At 34.1% G+C, this 22624-nt stretch overlaps 1 protein-coding gene across 3 annotated transcripts in view; it reads right to left on the bottom strand.

Annotated features, from left to right (window-relative positions):
• Nucleotides 1–545: 545 nt before the first annotated feature.
• LOC145296714 (ADP-ribosylation factor-related protein 1-like) overlaps nucleotides 546–22624 on the bottom strand; it is a 100944-nt gene continuing 78865 nt past the window's right edge. For all 3 annotated transcript variants that reach the window (XM_080142699.1, XM_080142697.1, XM_080142698.1), the window contains exons 6-8: nucleotides 21026–21096; nucleotides 17243–17343; nucleotides 546–9024 (exon numbers count right to left, since the gene is read on the bottom strand). In XM_080142699.1, the coding sequence (XP_079998825.1) occupies nucleotides 8934–9024; nucleotides 17243–17343; nucleotides 21026–21096 (263 nt within the window). In that variant the 3' untranslated portion in view covers nucleotides 546–8933. The remainder of the gene's footprint in view (nucleotides 9025–17242; nucleotides 17344–21025; nucleotides 21097–22624) is intronic.

The raw sequence follows: 22624 nt of genomic DNA, 5'->3' as shown, positions 1-22624 counted from the left end.
GAGATAAGGATTGATAATTTGCATTACTTAAACTACTGTTCTCATCTTGGGTGTCATTTTAACATTTTCATCGATGTAACTTTTGATCTTCTTGAACTTAAAAATCTTTTGGTCAAACTCAGAAATCTGTCCAGAATTTTGAATGGAACCCTTTTTTAATCCACAGAGGTAACTTGCTTTCATTCTGCCAACCATGACTGGGTGAAAGTTATTTGTAATTATTTTCTTAATATTACCAATAATGAAGTGAACTTTTAACCTCCAGAAAACTGTCACTTGGAACTGATTATTACTTCGTACTTTTATCCGCTGGGTCACGGATCTATTGCTAATAGAATAAGAGCAAGTTACTCCTTGTAGATTAATTGAAAGGTTTTGTTTGAAATTCTGTATGGATTCCATGAGTTCAACAAGATGCACCTGAAGAAGGTTGGAGAGTACATCGACCAAAAACATAATGAGAATACCATCTAAAATGAGAACAGAAGTCCGAATAATCAAAATTCATAAAATAAAGTCTTATCAACTGACACAAAAGACGCGGGTGGTAATGTCGGCCGGAAAAATTTTATTTACAGTCAACAAAAAATTTTCCAATAATATTTGACATAAAAAAACCCAACAAAAAATGAATATTAAAATTGAAAACAAAAATTGGTCATATTGAAGCAATTAGCTCCCAAATTTTAGTTTAGTCTAATTTTCCTAATGATGACAAAACAAATTAATCCACCATATTTAGTTGTCTAGCTTTGTAAATTTCTTTTAATAAACTTTCTTATTGCTAGTTTATTAAAAAAAAAAAAAAAGAAAAAAATAGAGTACCTTCTCTTTAACCCTACAACTAATCCTAAGTTTAACTACTACTGATGATGATGATGATGATAATAATAATAATAATAATAATTAAAAAAAAAAAAAAAAAACTTTAATAAATATTATTTGATTTTATTATTTGCTAATGCAGAAATCTTCGAATTCAGACAAATTAATACAGTGGATTAATTTACCCTGCCACCGCTTGGAAAAACAGAAAAAAAAAAAAAATAGACAGTAAAATTTGGCAACCATTTTGGGAGCAAACCACTGCATTATAACTAGAAAATTGGATAAGAAAAAACCCAGCAAATGAAATCAAAAAATTGTTCGATAATTGAATGTTACCACATTGCAAATTTGGTTCAAAGCTAAGTCTGGCAAAAGGACACATAAATCGAGAGTCGTGGATCATTTAATGCTGCAAGACAATAATGTAAAGAATTTATTGTGAGTAAATTTTTAGTTTTTCACAATATTAATGCATAACCGAGTGTAGTAGTTCCGACGGGATTTGAACTCTTGCTACTGATTATTGCAACAGCAATCATTTCATCAATTGCACAACTTTGATAATGGATGCTCAATGGAAGACGAATTTACTTGTGATTTTGCTTACGAACTTAGCGTGCTAAGCAATGTGCTAAGGATGAGTTATGAATTTTTTTATTCGATTGTTTTATGGCATATCAACCCTTTTTCGGTTATTTAAAGCCGAATCTAATAACTTTGAAAAAAGTTTTTATACTTCAAGTTCTTTATATCTTCAAATATTTATTCACAGAGTTTGGTTTGGTTGTTTTGTAATGGAAAATTGTTTTTGTTTTTGCAGAACATGAGTTTTGAAAAGAGAAGAAAAAACAATAGCATAAATGTTTAATGCATTCTAGATCAGGGAGCCCGTATCTTCAGACAGCCTAATCTGGCAGCAACAGACAGGAAAACGTTGAAAAAAAAAAAAAGAGGGTGGAGGACGAGTTACTTTACTATATATAAATTTAGTGTTAAATGATCACTTAGTTCTTGACAACATATTGTAGGACAGAACGAGTAACCACTTTGTTAAATTAAATGTTTTTTTTACAGAACTATTTTTAGATTTTCTTTTTTTCATCAGTTATTGTCAAGGCCAATTGTAAAGTAGCAATTGCTTCCTGAGCTTTTAGCAAGGTGTTGTATCTGTTCAAGTGCTACATTTTATCTATTCTGTTCTCGGTCCTTCCAGACTAAAGCAATTTTGACTTTTCGTCTTGATCCATATTGCTCCTTTGTTGGAGAACTGAATTCCCTCACATTAAAACTGACCCTGTGCTCAGCTTTGCTCTTATGGCAAGACAAATAAATAAGAAAATCTTTGTTACATATTGCTACTACCTGTGAGTGTCATGGGGGAGTGGTTTTAAACAATGTTCATTTTCTTCTCTGCTGATGACCCTCAAAAGTTAGTAATAAGATACATCAAAAGAGCAGACAAAATGGAAAAGAGCCGCACAGGGATGAAGAAGTTCATGCCTTTCACATGTCTTAATGAACAAATAACTTCGGTTGAACTATGGACTTGATTCACTGATTTTGATCAACCATCTTTGTGTTCATCGTTTTTGAAATTTTAATCTGATGTCGCTAAGGTAAAAAATTCTGAAATTTAAAAATGAATTGTTCCTAAATCAAATTTAGTTTTTTACTTGGGAGTCATCATTTATCAAGGCCCGAAGGCCACTTGAGGATAAGGATTAATGAATGTAAGATGGTAGTGTAGTGATCGCTAATGGTGTAAATTAAGTAGAATTTGATTATTTATGGAAACGGCTTAACAGGAATTTGTTTACATTAGATTTGAAGGCTACCATGTTGTATTCAACTGAGAAGCAGGCCAGCGAAAAAGTGTTCCAAAGGCGAGCAGTTCTGGGAAAGAAGCTTTGTTCATGAAATTTGCGTCTAGATTTAGGCACAGATAGAGAGTGGGGAAAGTCACATAGAGTGGTTGTAGCTAGTCAAGTGTTTTTTGTGCAAATTTGGCAAGGGGGTGGGGGAACCATAGATTGGAGTTCAGTCGTGCACTTGCCATGAAAATAGCGACAGAGCAGAGAGTGGCTCGCAACATCTCTTCTGTGGAAAAAAGGTTGCAGAGAAGAGAAAAGGGCATCACTTACTAGGTTTCGAAGCCAGTTTTGAACTCTATTGAGGTAGACTAGGATGATCCGAGCAGCCTCCGCCCAGATATCACAACAGTACTCCATTTTAGGGCATACCTGACTCTTATACAGATAGCGGATTGCATCAGCAGTGAGATACTTACAGGAGCGGTATAGTGATCCAATCATTTTTCCAGCGATCTTTGCAACAGATTTGATGTATGTGTTCCATTTCAGATCAGGAGTGAAGGTCAGTCTCAGAAGCTTGTCAGGATATGGTGCTTCCCCAAGACAAGAGCCATTCTTTCAAACTGGGACGTGATGGGGGATCAGAGCGATTATGATGAAAAGAGAGAAGTTTGGTTTTTGATGCATTAAAATTAACCAGCCACCTTTTTCCCCCATTGCACCATATTCTCAAGATCAGAAGTGAGGGAATCTGAAAGATCTTTGTCATTGCTAGCTTTTGAAATGCTGCCCTAGATTGCTGTTGTTGTGTTATCTGCGTACACTGAACCATTACTGCAACTATAACAGCAGTCATCTGGGCCGAGTTGAGCTCGATTAAAATGAGTTCATTGCATCCAATACCAAGCTGTCTAGTCACGTTGATCAGCAACCGAGAGCCATTCTCGGTTCGAATGACAAACATAAAAAACGTAGAGGACCAGCCACTATCTCTATATTTATCTACCCTGTTCGAATCCAAGTCTTCAGTTAGTTGTTTTTGTGCTTCCTCAAGTCACCGGGTGCAATTCAAACAATCTGGCTTGTGGTTGAATACCTCATTGACTGAAACAAGACAATTTCAAATAAATCCAAAAACTCATCTGTCTACAACCGTAGCAAAGATCTTTCCTTTTTCTCTCTCTTTACCATGGGTCAAGTGGAATTTTCATAAAGAAAGTTTTTTTTCCTAGAACATTTCATTGGTATAACAAGATATCACGAATCTGCTTCCCAACTGACTACAGCATGGTCGTCTTCAAGTCTGAAGGCTCTACAGGCAAATTTATCTGTAGTTGACTTTTGACAACTAAGTATTTTTGTTTTGTTTCCAAATAGAAAACTTACTAGCCAAACCCATGTGATTTTTGGAATATGACATCTTCGTTCCGTGACGAGTACATACTCATACATCATAAAGATATTTTTTATATTTTTCTTACATAAGGGCAATTTCTAAACATGCAGAGAATTTTATGTTAAGATTTGAAATTATAAACATTCAAATTTTTTCAGATGTTTTTGTTAAACACTCAAAGATTATGTTGTTCTATTAAACCTTTTATTGTTTTAATAATTTGAATTTGATCGTTTTACTAAAAACAAATAAAGGTTAAAAATACATTTTTCGCTCAGCTTTGGAAGATTGTGGTTGTAACAAAAAAAAAAAAATTGTTCAAACATAAGCGTGTTATTATTTCTAGTCGGTACTTGAAAAAAATCACTTGCAAATGTGACCGCTTCACTCGCAACGCAAAGCTCTGAGACTAAAGCAAACCAACATTGGTTGAATCGTCTTCTTGGAAAACCAATTCCTCTTAATCTCCATCTTTCATTCATTATTTTTGGTCCAACTGCCAATTTCTTTCATATTTATCCTTGAGTAGCCTTAAGGCCTTGATAAGTTATGATATATTAGTAAAAACAACAATTCAAAAAGTGACAATCACTTTACTGATTTGAAGAACGTTTCGTTTGGTGGTTTTGTTTTACGGCATATCAACCCTTTTCAAGTTATTTAATATGGAATCCAGTCATTTTGGAAAAAAGTTTTGTTTTCTTTGTTCAAATTGTTTTATATCTTGAAATATTTATTCATGTATGTTTAGTTTGGTTGTTTTGTAGTAAAAAAAATATTGTTTTTATTTTTATTTTTACAGAACATGATTGAGTCTTGCAAAGGAAATAAAAAAAACAAAAAAAACAATAACATCAATGTTTGGTACATTTTAGATCAGGAAGCCAATATCTTCAGACAGCCTAACCTGGTAGCACCAGGAAGAATCTTTAATTTACCAGTATTTTTTTATGGTAAGAAGACAAAATGTTTTTTTTTTTAAATTAAATTGCTATAATTTCACATAAATAAAAAAAAAAAATTGTTTTATTTATTTAAAGAATATTTAACTGATGATGACAATCATTTTTACAGAAGAAGAAAGGGAATCATGGGTTCATACCTTTCTAATCTGCATTAGTGCATAACAGAATAAAATAGATCCAAAAAGATTTGTTGGAATCAGCATAGGCAATTCATTAGTCTGAGAAGTCTTTAATTTGCCTGTTCAAGAACACGTTTGATAGAGAAGGGGAGGAGGACTGCAAGATGATAACATTCAAATAAAGACTTAATCAAATAAGAAAAGTTTTTATCCCCAAAAATTGATTGACCGATAATGATGATGATGATGAACCTTCAAATGGAAATTATATTTTTTTTTTTTTTTTTTTTTTTTTTTTTTTTTGCCAGAATGTTTATTTTTCCTTATTTGGTATTATATTGCAGATATGTCTTACAAAATAAGTTCACGGGATTTGGTTGTTGACGACAAACATGTAAAGAAACTTATAATCCTTTGAAAGAAAAAAATAATTCACATAAGGAATATACTTCACATACAAGTCCGCCAAATACGGTACTGTTTCGCTGTATCACAGCTCATCAGTGCGGCTAGACCTGCACCCATCTCTAGCCAGGGATTGAACTTACAACCATCTAGTTGATAGTCGACAATTCTAACCTCCGGCTGTTGAGATCGGTGCCCGGTGCTTGTTTATTTACAAACAGCTTCACATAACTATTTCAAATATATAAACATACGATACCATAATGTAATATATTGTGCCTATATATTTTATATGAGTTTTTATTTCAACCATGCTTAATACAGGAATAGAGCTTAATAATAATAATAGTATTAAAATATGTTTATGGCAAATAAGCTACACAATAACATAGGGCCACTATGGCAAAGCTGTCAGAAAGAAGTCAAAAGTGACTTCAGTTTGGGGTTCAAATCCTACGACATGTATAGTCATACCTAGCCACACTGATGATTCTAGATTACAATGAAACATATGTATATGTGGATATTGAAAACTATTTATTAATCATTATTATTAATTTAATAATAAAAACCTACAGAATCTTTACTTTCAAGATGTTTTTGAATTTTTCCAAGAAATTAAAAACCCTTAGCTCCTTTGGTTTAATTACAGGATATTTGATATAGATGAGCACTGATTGTAGCAAGATAATATCATCTAATATATATTGCTTCATGTTTTGCAGTTTCAATTTATGCACTAAACAGCAAAATCATAGTTTAAATATAAATAACATTTTGCTAATATCTCTCCTCTGAAGAGAAGATAGCATTCTTTGAAACTTCGTAGAATAAGGAATTTTCTAAATGTATACTGTCTTCTTTGTTGAATAATAAATTTAATTTACAGTGTTTTAACTAATATTCTTATATATATATGATGGCTAAATATAGACCAATTAACATGATTAAAAAAAAAAAAAACGAAAATAAAGGCGAGTTAATCCCGGATTTGTTCCTCGTCAACAGAACTAAATTGAGGAAAATTGCGATTTAAAAAAAAAAAAAAAAATGCTATGAATGAATTTTTTTTCTCTCCCCTGCCATATTCATGACAATTGTTTTTTTTTGTTTTGTTTTTTTATTGCAATTTTCCTTGATTTAGTTCTGTTGAGCGAGGAACGAAACCTGGTTAGCTAACCTTTATTTTTATTTTTTATTTTTTAAAATCATTATGTTAATTGGTCTATATTTAAACATAATTAAATTTTGTACCCCAAACAGAATTTTCAAATATATATATATGTACTAGTAGAGTTGGAGACCTGATGTTGCCTAAGACTGAATGAGAATCACTCCTAGGTACTTATTTATTAGATTCATAACATCATAGAACTTTCTTTGTTTTTACTGCCACCCTCTTCCCGTTTCACTTCCTAATATAGTCTAAAAAAAAACAAAAAAAAAACAAGAAAAATGAAATATTGGAAAACTCTTAATAGTTTAAATGTCATTAAACTTGGATATACATATTTGAAGTTTTAAAGGCATTCTTTTGTGCTATGGATGATGATATGTTAACAGAAAATTCAGATAGGTTCCAGTAACGATTTAACTTTTTACAGCAGACACTATTGAAATTTTCCTTAGATTCCATCTAGAGCCACCAAGGGCAATTACCGGTTAGGTCCATAAAATAACTGCAATCTATTAGAACATAAAGAAATTAAACTAATTTTATAAAAATAGATTTTCTTTGTTTCATGCAACAAAAAAAAAAAAAAAATCACACAAACAATATCTCAGTAAAGAATGTATTCAAAAAAGCTTTACATATTTAAATAATTATTTTTATTTTTAAAATTTAAAATAATTTGTTTCTCTTTTTTTTTTTTTAAATTATGTTTGATTTATTAAATCCAATTGCCATTTCACAGTTTTAATTCTTAGTAAAACTTTCGAGCTGTTTTTTTTTTATTACTTGATCTCATATTACAAATGTTATTTTTAACTTAATTATATTTTAAATTATTTTTTCCTAAAAACATTCCCACCAGCAATACAACTCCATGCGAGCAACACTGGATGAATACTTCTAGAATATATATTCATATATAAGTTTATGGAATAGTAGATAAGCGTGATAACAGCCTAGTAAAAATAAGGACACAAACACAAAGCTGAACCAAGATAATTCAGTTGATTCATCTTACTATATTCATTTGATTTTTTTTTTTATCACAATCAATTGAAATATCTTGGTTCGGCTTTGTGGTTGTGTCCTTATTTTTAATAGACTGTAATAATGATTATCCGCTCTTCCAGATACTAATCTTTGATTTTATCAGTTATTGCATATTAAATTTCTTTGGATCCGTTGCAATAGATGGTGCGACTCATTGGTCAGAATCTAACTGTTGTCGTACAATGCATCTGGATGAAAACAAAAACTCCAATGCAAAGCTGGTTTGCAGCAGAATCAACGCAAAAGTTATATCGCCTACTTGGATGGAAACTGGATTTCCAAGATGATTGTTTTAATGATTTTCATATCCGTGTTTAAAACAAAAAGGCAATTTACGAGACTGTAATTTCTATTACTAATCTTTCAAATTCCGATCATAATGTATGTGTCAGTTTCAAAAAAAAAAAAAAAAAAAAAATGACAAGCCAAAACGTAAGCATGAACTTTTGAGATGAGGATCAATAGTTTCTATTATTTGGATTAATGTTCTCATCTGAGAACCCATGGGATAACAAACAAACAAACAAACTACTAAGTAAAACTCAGTTTTAGTTGACACTCTTCTGGAGGTTGAAGATTCAATCCTTAATGTGGGCAGTACTAAGAAATCAACTGTGGATTACTTAAGACTTCTACCTGATTGTGGCTGAAGACACGAGAGCATGCTACCCCCATGGATTAAATAAAGCGTTCCGTTTGAAAATTCGTGCAGATTCCAAGTTCAACAAGATACACCAGAAGAAGATGAAAGGTTACATCGGCGACAATCGTGTGAGAACAAAACTCATGATGAGGACAATAGTCCAAAGAATCCAAATAATGCAAAACCCAACTCATTTTTTTTTTAAAACCTATTTTTATGACCCCCCCCCACCACCAAAAAAAAAAAAATGGAACCCCAAGATAAAATAAATGTTGCCATGGAAATGTGATTTAAAAAAATTAAATGGAAGGAAAAAAGAAAAGGAAGGAAAAAAGAAAAGGAAGGAATCATTTAGGATGCAAGGCAGAAAGAAGATACAAAAAAACAATAAAAAAAACAACATTTTTAACATGTAGGAGGAGGAATTTGGCTTTGTAATGATAAAGGTAATCAGGAGTTCTCTCCCCTTGCCCCCCCCCCGAAAAATCCTGTCATGGAAAAAAAGAATAAGGTCCGTGATGTGTAGAGACGTATCGTTCATTTTAGGTTATATCTTTCTGCGTCGGGGGTCGATGCATGTTGTTGCGTTGTACGGCCTGCACTAACCAATCGATTCCTTCATGAACACCATCTCTGCAAGAGAAATTAAAACTTAAATATAACAGAGTGACCTCCCCTTACAAAGCTAAGAAATAAAACAATCTTTTATGATAAATAATAAAAAAAATTTAAAAAAACATTTAAGGCAGGAATAGGTTTGGGGCTCTTAAAGTTTGCTAAAATTGTCTACACGGATCTGTGGTGCAACAGATAAAGTGCTAAGTAATAGTCAGTTTGAAGTGACAGTCTTATGAGGGTTGAAAATATAATATTTAGTGATACTAAAAATATAATTAAGAATTACTTGAAACTTATATCCAATCATGGATAACAAAACAGGAGTAGTCACCCCTCATTAAGTAATAGTTTTGTTCAAAATTTTCTGGTGCAACTATATTATAATAGCAAAATTCGAAATTTTAAATATTCAATTTCAAGGCAAACCAGTGGTCTCTACAAAATTGTCATGCTATGGTAATGAATATATTAAAAAATTATGAAAAACGATAAGGTAAAAAAAAAGTAATAGTAACAAACATTTTTTGATGAAAATTAACAAAAATAAATCTTTTGCTAAAAATCACTGGAGAGTTCCAAAAAGAAGGTAAATAACGTAACTGTTGCCAATTTTTAAATAAATATGGTGATGGTTTTTTTTTATGATAAAGATTGAAAACTCGAGTTTTTCTGTAAATAGTTCAGTAATATTAAAGTACTTCTGACATGCCAATTAAGTAGATGCCATTGCTTTTAGTTAAAATTAACACAGTATACTTTTATTTTTTATTTTTTTAATTGTAGGGGCTACTATCAGGAACATAAGTTGAAGGGATACTATATAGGGAGTTGAGCAGCAAGATGTCTGTTTACATTACACTTGAACTTTTGCATGTCCGTACCGTTGGGGAAGCAGGAACCCAGAAGGGAATTCAAAAGTCCAACAGTTCCGGGGAAGAAACTACTGGAGTAGAAGACTTTATTACATCTACGGATCTCTACTGTGTAGGGGTGGGATTTTGCTGCTTGTCGATTTTGCCGGGGGTATTTATGTCGAGGGGGTACAAGGATTTGTAGTTCGTCAGAGCAACCACCATTAAAATACTTGTAAAACAGGCAGAGGAATGCAACATTTCATTGAAGGGACAGAAGTTGAAGCTTAGATGACAGTTCAGGACCTATCAGGTTGGCAACTCTCTTTTGAACCCTGTCCAGGAGCGAGAGACTAGTAGCAGGTGCACCAACTCAAATATGACAACAATACTCCATACATAGGTGAATGGTGGCTTGTAGAGGTTCAGAATGCTTTCAGGCGTAAGTAACTTTTTAGCACGGTAGACAGAACCCACCTTCTTTGCAGCAGCCTTGGCAATGCTCAAGGATGTATCTATTCCAACTCCTGTTCCCTGTGAACTTAAACTGAGAAGTTTGAACAAAATACTTTCAGGTAATGTATCTTTAGTCATAGCTATTAGTGGTTGAGAAAGTTTCTTGTAATTATTGAAGGAAACAAGCTTAGTCTTGACAGCTTTGAATGTGACCATCCATTTTTGAACCCATTCCACTACATACTGGAAGTCTTCCTCTAGGGTCTGAACTGGCATCTAAGCTTCAGCCTCTGTCCCATCGACGAAACGTCGCATCCCTCTGCCTGTTCTACAAGTATTTTAATGGTGAATGCTCCGACGAACTGCAGACACTTGTGCCCCCACGACGTAGACACCCTTGACAAACCCGACAGGCAGCTAAATCCCACCCCCACACAGTAGAGATCCCTAGATGTAAAAGATCTTTCTACTCTAGTAGTTTCTTCCCCAGAACCGCTAGACTCTGGAATTCCATTCCAAGTTCCTGCTTCCCTAACTGTACTGACATGCAGAAGTTTAAGTGCAACGTGAACCGACATCTTGCTGCTCAAATCCCAACATAGTGCCCCAGTAGTTGCTGCCCCTGATAGTAGCCCCCTACACCAAAGTGGCAATGCGCCTTGTTTGGGGTGAAAATGTAATAAAAAAAAAAGAAAAAAAAAAGGGATTTTCATCATTGCCTTGGATATGCTTCAATGCATTTTCTGGTGGTTTCGGTATATTCTCTCTTAGCTGTTGCTACTTCTTTCTTGCAATTACTTTAACTTCTATAAACTTTTGTCTGTTTGTACTGAACTTATGCCTGATAAATCTGCAGTATACATGCTGCCTTTCAGCTGCGCAAGTAGAAGTAAACCATTGGGGAGAGTGGAGTTTGCTATAAAACTTCTTGTAGGAACATGTGCTTCAATTGCTGCTTTGAACCATTCAGTGATCTCATTTGCACACTGTTCCACAGAAAGAGAAAAGATATTTCCTAATAGGGCATCTTTGATGTGATCTCTTATGGCATCCCAGTCAGCCTTATTGTAGTACCTATTGTAGTAGTGTCGTTTTGAGCAATGGCTCTTCAACTTGGGTTCAAGAGTTTAGAGTGATGTCTACCATCATCACCACATGATCAGCATTCCCGAGTGGGTAAAGGGCATTTGTTACACAATCCTCAGAAACTGTTGTCAGAAATAGATCCAGACATGAGGCTTGCTGGTCCTGACAATTTGGGAGTCTGGTTAGGAATGTTACTGTCTGTGTCAAGGAATGGGATATAGAAAGGTTATGGATGATGGTACCAGCTGCGTCTGTGTAGTTAGAGAAGCCAAACCAATTATTGTGGTGGGTGTTAAAGTCACCAAATACATGAATTTGGGTGCTAGTGTCAAGGGAGAGTGCTATATCTATGCTGTCAGAGGCATGATTGATTATAGTACAGTCCTGGGTTGATAGAAAGCGATAAAGAAAATACAGGTAGCTAACGCTATGTTGTAAAAGCACACGAAGGCCTGGCCATCTGATTCTAGTTTAGATTCTCTAGTCATAGGGAGGGTGTTGCGAATATAAATTCCAAGTCGGTGCATGTGTCTGTCAGAGTCCTTACAACAAAGTAGAAGAAACCAGACATGTTAAAGATGTTCAAGAGGATGGAGGAGTGTAAATTAGTTTCACTTAGTGCTAAGATGTCCAGGGAGTTTGCTAGGAGAAATGATTGTACATTATCTAAGTTAGTTCATGGATATTGTAAATGCAAACCTCAAGGGAGGAGGTGAATTGATTTTTTTTAAAGTAGATTTTTTTTTCGTTTTCGGAATTTCATTATTATAATGTAGCTGCACCAATTTTCTACCTGGTCATGACTGATGGAACAAGAACAATCTGCTCTCTGGGATTAAACAATAATACCATTTGAAATTTTGTACAGGTTCTCAGATTCCAAAAGCTGCATCGACCAAAATGTTGGAAGAGTAAAATCCAAGATCAAAAAGATACAAAAACAAAAAAATGTGTGCGTGTGCATCTCCAAAACTGACTTTTGACTTTCCTAAGTTACATTATGTGCTTCATTACCAATCATAAACAATATGATCACATCATATGTATGATCACATTACCAAAATATATGACTGTCAAATATATGATCACATTACCAATCATAAACAATATGATCACATCAGTATTGTAGAGTTGCAAAAACTCACTGGCATCTCATTGATATTCTTTCTCATCAAATGTAAAATGTTAAGTGCAATTGTTTGAATCTCTCTTGCACTTGGTTCAATGGGTATATTTGCCAGTTAGTTTTTGAAGTTCTTTTTTATGAGTCCAATTGCTCCTATAATTACTGGAATGATGAAGTGTGTGGTTATGTAAAATACGTGTTGAAGACGTAATACAAGGAAGCCAGTTGAAAAGTAGACAAAAGAAATTATGGATAGACGTAGATGAATGGAGGAACCTAAAACAAATCAACAGCTTGACCAAAGATCGTAAGGTTTGGATGACACTAAACCATGTTAGTGAATATTCTGCAACAAGCAGAGAAAACATTTAATAAAATAAATGTTTGTTGACATACAATCCTAAAGAAGTAACTTGAATTCAGGAATATAAATTGTCGTAGAAACAATTATTGTTATTTAAAATTTTTGGTGCTTCTACATTATTGGGACGAGATTTTGTAGTCGATAAATGGAGTTTTCAGATAAAAAACTATGGTTTTAATCGATTTTTTTGTCAATTCTAATAAGTTACAATGGTAGCTTCCAAATTATGTAGTCGAAATTACCTGAATATTATTGAATTATAAAAAAAACTACTTTAATCGTGTTAGCAGGTGAAAAATTGCCGCCATCTTTGTTTAATTCAAACAGAAAATTACCTCCCTGTTGAGCTCTCCTGTGTCTTATGATCATTTTCATCAAATTCTATCTCTTTTATTTTCTTTAATAAAAAATTTTTCTAACTTATCGATTTTCGTAATTTTTGGATATAATCATCTTAAAAATATGAGGAATACGTAGATATTATTGTTTTCATGTGAAATTCAGTTTTACGATTTCTGAAAATCTTGTCCCAATTCTGTAGAAGTGCCAAATTATTTAATGTTCTCTCTCTTGTGTGTTTGTAACTGTTCAAACTGCCAATATGAATTCATCGGCAATCATGAAGAAAAAAACCCCCCAAAAAACCTGTCGATCTAAAGGACGTAACTTTACATTTATAAAAACATTTGAGGAAATGTAAAAAAAAAAAAAAAATGTAAAAAAATAAAACAATAAAATTATTTATTAAATTTCTTTTTCTTTTAATTTTTGTTACATTAAATAAAGTTGAAAAAATAATTTTTTTTATTTCAAACAGATAATTTTTTTTCTTTTACATTTTTTCTTACATTTACTCGAATGTAAAATTAATTGTCCCTGAGATAAATTGGTCTTTCTTCGTATATAACCTGGGTGCCTGGCGTTTGGAGGTGTGTGTCGAGCAAAAAAAAAAAAGTCATAGTAGGCAGGCAGGCTTGAACCCGTACCGTGAAGGATGGAAAGAAAGCCAAAAAAAAAAAAAAAATGACGTCTCTGCTGTTGCGGCCATCGCCAAACTGGAAGTGACGTAGGTTTAAATTAAGGCTAGTCAATCGAAAAAGGGGGATGACTTTAAAAAATATCAGCGAAAAAAGCAACCCCTGCCTGTAGAAAAATGCTCAGTTGAGAGTGAAGGAATTAATGTTTTTAGCCAATTTTTCGATATTTGTCGTCCGAAGGGTCGAGCTCTAAAATGATTCTGATCCCGTGAAAATCCGTTGCCTCTGTCAAAAGTTTTAGGCAGACATACAAACATACATACATTTAAACAGACAGGTGAGATTTATATTATAGATTGTCAATTTAACTTTTTAGCACTGTATACATATCAATAGAAATGAACAGGAAAAGCAAGAGATGAAGTACTGAACGATGAAAGGTGGCAGTGACTTCATTAGAAAACGCGGCCAGGGAGTTGTTGACTTACAAACTAAAGATAGCATATGCCAGCAAAAAAAATTCTGATCTCTATATATTTTGGAAAAACCTTTCATCCTTTGGTTTGACGATTTAATTTTTCAATCAACCGTTGACTTGAAATGAAGAAAGAAACTGCAATCAGAAAAATTGGTGCTTATTTTCTGATGCCAACAACGATTCTTTTAATTGTTTTGCTTAAAACTTAATTTTCCATTTCTGGTACTAATGACAAAATGATAAATATTTATTGATTTTATTTTACTTTATTTTTTTGCTCACGTTCACCCCTAACAAGGCATATTGCCACTTGGAGATAAGGGATTACTATTTGGGACTATGCCTAGGAAAGATTAACAAGATATTAGTTTACATTACATTTAAACTTCTGCATATCCGTATAGTTAAGGAAGCAGGTAGTAGGAAGGGAATTCCAAAGTCTAGCTGTTCGAGAGAAGAAACTATTAGATTAAAAAGCTTTCTGGCATTTAGGGGCTTCAACAGTGAAAGGGTGATATTTTGTCACTAAGAGGGTTTGTCAGGGATATATACATTGAGGGGGCACAAGTGCAATGAGTTCATCAGAGACATTCTATGAAAATATTTGTAAAACAGACACAGAGATGCAACATTGCAGCGATGAGACAAGGGCTGGAGCTTAGTTGACAAAGTGGGATATATTAGATTGAAAACTATTTTTTGGACCCTATCTATGAGGGAGAGACTAGTAGTAGATACACCAGGCCAGATGCGGCAACAGTACTCCATGCATGGGCGAATGGTGGCCTTGTAGAGGTACTAGGTACTCTCAAGTGTGAGTAGTCGTTTAGCTCGATAGAAGGAACTCACCTTTGCAATGTCCTCAACATATTTGTTCCAGTCCATATTGCCCATGAATCTTAGGCTGAGGAGTTTGAAGGAAGAATTTTCAGTTAGGGTGTTATTTGTCATAGATATTAGTGTTTGAGGAGGCTTCTTGTAATTGTTAAAGGAGATCAGCTTCGTCTTACTAGCAATAAATGCTACCATCCATTTGCGGGCCCCATTCCACGATGGTCTGGAAGTCATTTTCTAACGATTCTGCCATTGTCTTAGATTTATGTACATCCATTCTTCCCTTGTACATGTTCTACATTTAAACTATTAGTAAAACTAAAATTGATAGATCAAGAGTATTTTATGACGTTTCTGAAGTTTTGAGATGAGGTTTGGTTATTCGTATTATTTGGATTCATCGGACAACTGTTCTTATCCTTGAGTGTCATTTTCATAATGTTTTGGTCGATATAACCTCCAACCTTCTTCAGGTGTATCTTGTTAAACTTGGAATTTCGAGCGGAAACCCTTTATTTACTTCATGGGCGTAGCATGCTCTTGTTCCATCAGCCATGACTGGATAGAAGTCCTAAGTAATTTGCAATTGTATTTTTCGGTCGTCCACACTGACGATTGAATCTTCAACCTTCAGAAAGAATATCACTTTTTACAATTGATTTTTCCAAGTACTATAACCACTGCGGTACGGCATGCGCTTGTGCTATCAAGAGATAGCACAAGCGCATGCTACCCCTGCGAAGTAAATAAAGGGTTCTGCTCCAAATTTTGTCCAAATTTCCGAGTATGACAGAAACATTCTCGAGTTTGACAAGACACACCTGAAGAAGGTCGAAGGTTACATCAACTGAAATGTTGTGAAAATCAGATGTAAGATGAGAACAGTAGTTTGATAAATCCAAATAATACAAGTGTATGTTTGCAAAAATATGTGTGCATATTACATGTTTTTTTACAGTAATCAGAAAAAAAAAAAATCTATAACTAAATACGTAGAGGTTTTAAAAGAATTGGAATCGTGAAATTAGAAAAAAATTTCAGAATCAGGAAAAATATTGGAATTGTTCCATCACCTGACTGACTTTCTCTTTGTGACAATTTTATTTATAAAAACATTTTTCGATTGGAATGTTTAATATTTTTTTTTGTCTATTGTTTTGACCCATATCCTCTCACAATATTTTTGGGTCAAATTATGCATTCCATTAAACAATGGTGGAAAGTCCTGCATTTTTCACATTGAATTATTTTGCATGGATGCAACTCATCAAATGTTTTTTCTTCCCAGGGTTGCATGCAAATATCTAAAATTAGTTGTATTTTTGTTAATTTTTCTATTTTTCACTAGTTAATCACAAGAAATCAAATCTTCACATCAAGTAAAAAAAAAGGACGCCATCTTGAACCGCTATTTTCACAAGCTTTTGAGCCTGCATTATAAAATCTGGTTGGGTTGTTTTATTTTATGGCATATAAACTCTTTTTGAGTTATTTAATGCTAATATTTATTCATGATGTTTTATTTACTTGTTTTGTTTGTTTTGTTTTTGGCTTTGCAGAACATGATTGAGTTTTGCAAAAGGAAAGGAAAAAAAACAATAGCATCAATCTTTGGTGCATTTAAGTCATGAAACCTATACCTTCAGACAGCCTGATTTCATAGCACCAGGTACAAAATCTGGAAAAACAAACACTTTTAAAAAGTTTGAAAACTGAAAAGTTGTACAGATTGTTAGATTAAATTTTATCATGTTTGATAAAAGTTATGATAATTTGTTGTTTTTGTTCACGCCTTGTTAGCTATATTGCACAATTGCAAAACTTTTGGATTCACAAATGAACGACTGTTTCTTTGACCAAATCCAATAATTTGCAGGCCCTTGACGGAACGTTGTGAACAATGAAGGGTTTTATTGCAAAGAATATTTATCATTTTTTTTTTTATGAATTCTTGTATAATAAATCATCATTTAAACAAACTTTTTCCTCAACCAAATGGCCATATTAATAATAAAAAAAAAAACAGACAATCATGCACAAAACGATAGGAACTGAACTTACCCTTTCAGAGCAGACACAGCATCAGCTTTGCAATCTCGTTGGCCAATCAGTGCAAGATTTGTACTGAAAATTTTTTTCACCTCTTCAAGTGGAAGACATCCCTGGAAAATAAGTTAACATGTTAGAAAATTAAAAAAAACAAACAAACTTGGATGCGCAATATGTATATGTAACAAATGCTGAGTTTGTGAAACCGGAGACAGGTGCAACTTAATTTTTTTGTGGCTCTTGTAAACCTTGATAGACTAGAGAGTGCAGTGGCCGAGAGATGATAACCAGTTTGTGTACAAGAGGTGTGAAGTAATGGAGAAGGATGAGACCTCAGATGTGGAAAAAGTATATTTGGATGGTGAAGCTATTGAGGTTATTCAGATGTTTTGTTATCTTTGTCATACAACTGGAGCACAGCGTGAAGCAGATGATAGTGTGATTACAAGAGTTAGGAATGGATGGAGAAAGTTCAAGAAACTTTTGCCATTATTACTAAACAGAAGTTAGATTGTATTTTGAAACACAATTCCAAATCATTTCAAACTCCCTTGACATGCCTAATGAGTACTCTACCACATAATTACTTTGACATACCGGTTCTCATTAGACCACAAGGTTGTAGTCAGTTAATGTAATTCCTAACTTCTGCTGTGTCCGTTAAGGCAAATCAGTTCCTTCACTTTTATTGTTCTTCAATATTTCTATTGTGAACCGATTTATTGAAATAAAATATAAGAAAAGGGGGCATTATTGAAAATATACAATAACAAAACAACAACATTATAAACCCTGTATATCGCTTAATTTCAGGTCAATATTTTTGTAATTTTGAAATTGCTATGAAATGCAAAGAAGTGAATCTTTTTTTTGTTGTTTTTGTTTTACGGCATATCAACCCTTTTCGGGTTATTTAATGCCGAATCCAAAGATTTTGAAGAAAAAATTTTTAATAGAATATATTTGTTGTTTTCAAATTGGTTTCTATTTAACCCATAGTTGGAATCCTAACAGGTACTACCACTCTGGGTCAGAGTGGACCTGGGAGCAATGGTAATTAAAGGGTGGCTCCACACTCCCCAAAGCTCACAAGCTGGGGCCTCACCACTGGATATAGTTTAAGGTCATATCCAGGACCCCCATTGAGGGACTTTTACCCTCTGCAGGGGGGCAGTTGGTGTATTCTAATGCCCCACCGACAGGGCCAACAAAGAAGTGAAATTTGGTACATTGGAAGAGCATAACAAGGTGCATTATGTCCCTGATTTTTGTGGAATTTGAACAAATATTTTGAAAGTTATGCTAATTTTTCTTTCTTCTGGTAATTTTAAGTGTGTATCACTTTATTGCAAGTGTGTAAAAATGTATATTTTCGGTAATGAAACAATATTCTAACTTTATATTTCTATTTATATCAAATAAAGATCATATCCAATAACAATATTAACCAAAAACAAGAACGAGTGTCACATTATTTTAATTATTGTTTAAAGAAATATTTATTTATCAACATAACTTCCATGCTTTAAAATCACTTTGAATAGCCTCTTGTCAATTGATGATGTCAATCGGCGAATTTGAGATGATGTAATGCTATAGGAAACTTCCAAAATCTTCCTCCAAAGTTCATCCTTCGACGAAAATTGAACACCTACTTCATAAACGCTCATCTTTATTATTGACCAGAGCTGCTCAATTGGGTTTATATGCAGAAAGTTAAATAGAATATGAACAAACATCTCACTGCACAACTCCAATCCCTGTCCCATCACCACAATACTCTATCCATGTGCTTATTTTACAATTTATTATTAAATTTATTATTAATAATTTTTTTTTTTTTCCTTGGGAGTCACAACTTATCAAGACCTGAAGGCCATTCAAGGATAAGGGTTAATGAATGTAAGGTGGTAATGTAGTAATCGTTAATGATGCAAATTGGGTAGAATTTCATTATTTATGTGGATGACTCAACAAGAACTTGTTTACATAGGATTTGAAGGCTACCATATTGTATTCAACCGGGAAGCAGGCCAGCCGAACAGTGTTAGACAGGTAGGCAGTTCTGGGAAAGAAGCTTTGTTCATGGAATCTGTGTTTAGATTTAGGCACAGAGAGAAAGTGGAGGAAATCGTAAATAGTGGTTGTAGCTAGTCGAATGTTTTATGAAAGTTTGGCAAGGAGGAACCATAGATTGGAACTCAGTCAAGCACTTGCTATGAAAATAATGATAGAGCAGAGCGAGGCTTGCAACATCTCTTCTGTGGGAAAGAGGTTGCAGGGAAGAAAAAAGGGCATCACCAACTAAGTTTCGAATACGGTTTTGAACTCTATCAATACTGGTGCTTCTGCCCAGATGTCGTAACAGTACTCAATTTTAGAGCATGCTTAGCTCTTACACAGATAAGGGATTGCATCGGTAGTGAGATGACCTTTTGGAGCGGTAGAATAATCCAACCATTTTTCCAGCAATCTTGGCAACAGATTTGATGCATGTGTTCCATTTCAGATCAGGAGTGAAGGTCAGTTTCAGAAGCTTGTAAAGACATGGAGTTTCCCTGAGAGCCATTCATTCCAATTAGTGCGTGATGGAGGTCAGAGTGATTATGTTTAAAGGAGAGAAGCTTGGTTTTCGATGCATTAAAATTAACCAGCCACTCTTTTCTCCATTGCACCACATTCTCAAGTTCAGAAGAGAGAGAATCAGAAAGCTCTTCGTCATTGCAGGCTTTTGAAGTGTTGCCATAGATTGTGGTGTCGTCTGCATAAATGTCTGCAAATGATCTAAGAATGTGATTTTGGGAGATCATTGATGAAGATCAGGAAGAGAGTTGGGCCCAGATGCCCATTAACGACTACTCTTATAAGCTTATCAGAGAGAAAGGATTTAATAATTGAGGAAATTTCCAGCTATTCCATAGCTGGTGATCTTGTGAAGTAGACCTTCATGTCATATCTTATCAAAAGCCTTTGATATGTCAAGAGCTATTGCTCTAAAAATGAAGCTCCGACAAACCTGCTGCACTTGTGCTCCTTCAATGTAAATACCCCTGACCAACACATCAATCAGCACTGTAGAAGTTTCCAGATACCAGGAAAATTTCTACTTTAATAACTTCTTTCCTTAAACTGCTTACCTCTGGAATTTTCTTCCTGCCCCCTCCGACTGGACCAAAATACAGAAATTTAAAATATAATGTGAGCAAACATCTAGCTGCACAACTCTCCACTTAGAATGCCTCTATAAATCTGGCTCATAATTCACAGTAGCCCTTCACACCTCAGTGGCAATCTGCCTTATTTAGATGCATTTTAAACTAGCAAGGCTATCTGGTGTTGCCCTGGGCCATAAAAAAATAAAAATAAAACAGAATAAAACAAAACAGAAGAGATAAAAAAGTAGGCATAATATTTTTTTATATTAAAACTCTTATCTCTCGACCTAATTCAAATCTGTCTTTCTTATCCTCCTTTCCTGTTTTTCGACATCCCTCTGGTCATCCCCTTTTTTCCTTCGCTCAAAGTTAGTACAAAAAATGACTGACCAATCCATCTCCCATCCCTGGCGAAACCTGACCCAGTTGAGCCCAAAAACAAGAATGAATAATTATTTTTTTTTCATTTTAGATATTATTCATTCTGGGCAATACTGACGAAGAATAAATTCCAATATTTAAAACTACAGTATATAACAACTTGCTGTTCAAAGCTTTTATGTACACTGTTAATGATTCTATGTCGTTTATTCCATGATTGGTTTGATGCATTACAGAAGGGAAAAACGAGGGTACTCACTTGTAAATCTTGTTTGTTTGCCAAGAGGAGAAGAGGGACAGTTAAGAGGGCTTCATTTGAGATCATCCGGTCTGGAAAGCAGATAAAAACATGAAAATGAATAAATAATTTAATCATCGTTTACAAATTAAAGTTTAATGTAAACAAATTAATGCTATAGGATAAGCTGATATACCTATGTCAAGTAAAATAGAGACAATAGATATAGTAAACATCCTGGGAGCAATTCATGGCAGTTATGGCCCCAGAATCATGATGTGTACTTTAATAATATACTTTTGTTAATACACTTTTTGTTTATACAACTGTCTTATTACATTTTCATCCCTAACAAGGCACATTGCTACTTTGATGTAGGGGGCTACTATTAGGGACACAGGCTACAGGAGTACTAGGTGGGGAGTTGGGCAGCAAGATGTAGGTAAAGGGTGCTGAACAAGTGGTTATGCAGAACACCAGGCATGCAACACAAGTAGACCATCAGCTGACCTTTTTTTTTTTTTTTTTACAAGTGGTCACTACTTATCAAAGCCTGGAAGCCACTCAGGGATAAGGGTTATTGTAAGTACAGTACGTTAGTGTGGATATTTAAAGTGTCTACTTAAGGGGGCAGTTCATCAGGAATTTGTTTACATTGGACTTGAAGACATCCAAGTCGTAGTCAACAGGGAAGCAGGCAGATGGAACAGAGTTCCACAGGCGTGCAGTTCTAAGAAAGAAGCTTTGTTCATGGAATCTACGTTTTGATTTAGGCATAGATAAAGAGTGAGGAAAGTTTTTGACAGTGGATTCAGCTAGATGGGTGTTTTTTGTAAAAGATTGGCGAGGGGGGACCAGAGATTGGAGTTCAGACGAACACCTGCCATGGAAATAACGATAAAACAAAAATAGGCTTGCAACTTCCATCTACTAGGACTGTAGCCTCAGAAAAGCCCACCGGGAATGAGTGCAGGGTTCCTATCCATGTGCGACATGGCACTACAAACATCCCGATATTATTCAACTCTTGATGGAGCAGCCGCTCTAAGCGCTACCAAAGAGTTAGGGTTTCTTGCAGGGCCACAACAGTTAAAAAAGTCATATTTCTACATAATATTAGTGTGATTACGTTACATTAGTATGTTACAGAATTATATAGGTGTGATTACGTTACATTAGTATATTACAGAATTATAAAGGTGTGATTACGTTACATTAGTATGCTACGGAATTATATAGGTGTGATTACGTTACATTAGTATGCTACAGAATTATATAGGTGTGATTACGTTACATTAGTATGCTACAGAATTATATAGGTGTGATTACATTAAATTAGTATGCTACAGAATTATATAGGTGTGATTACGTTACATTAGTATGTTACAGAATTATATAGGTGTGATTACGTTACATTAGTATGCTACAGAATTATATAGGTGTGATTACGTTACATTAGTATGTTACAGAATTATATAGGTGTGATTACGTTACATTAGTATGCTACAGAATTATATAGGTGTGATTACGTTACATTAGTATGCTACAGAATTATATAGGTGTGATTACGTTACATTAGTATGTTACAGAATTATATAGGTGTGATTACGTTACATTAGT

This window comes from Euprymna scolopes, chromosome 17, assembly GCF_053919585.1.
Source record: "Euprymna scolopes isolate OS-2025 chromosome 17, ASM5391958v1, whole genome shotgun sequence".
NCBI lineage: Eukaryota > Metazoa > Mollusca > Cephalopoda > Sepiida > Sepiolidae > Euprymna > Euprymna scolopes.
This window is presented reverse-complemented; position numbering and strand designations above follow the sequence as displayed.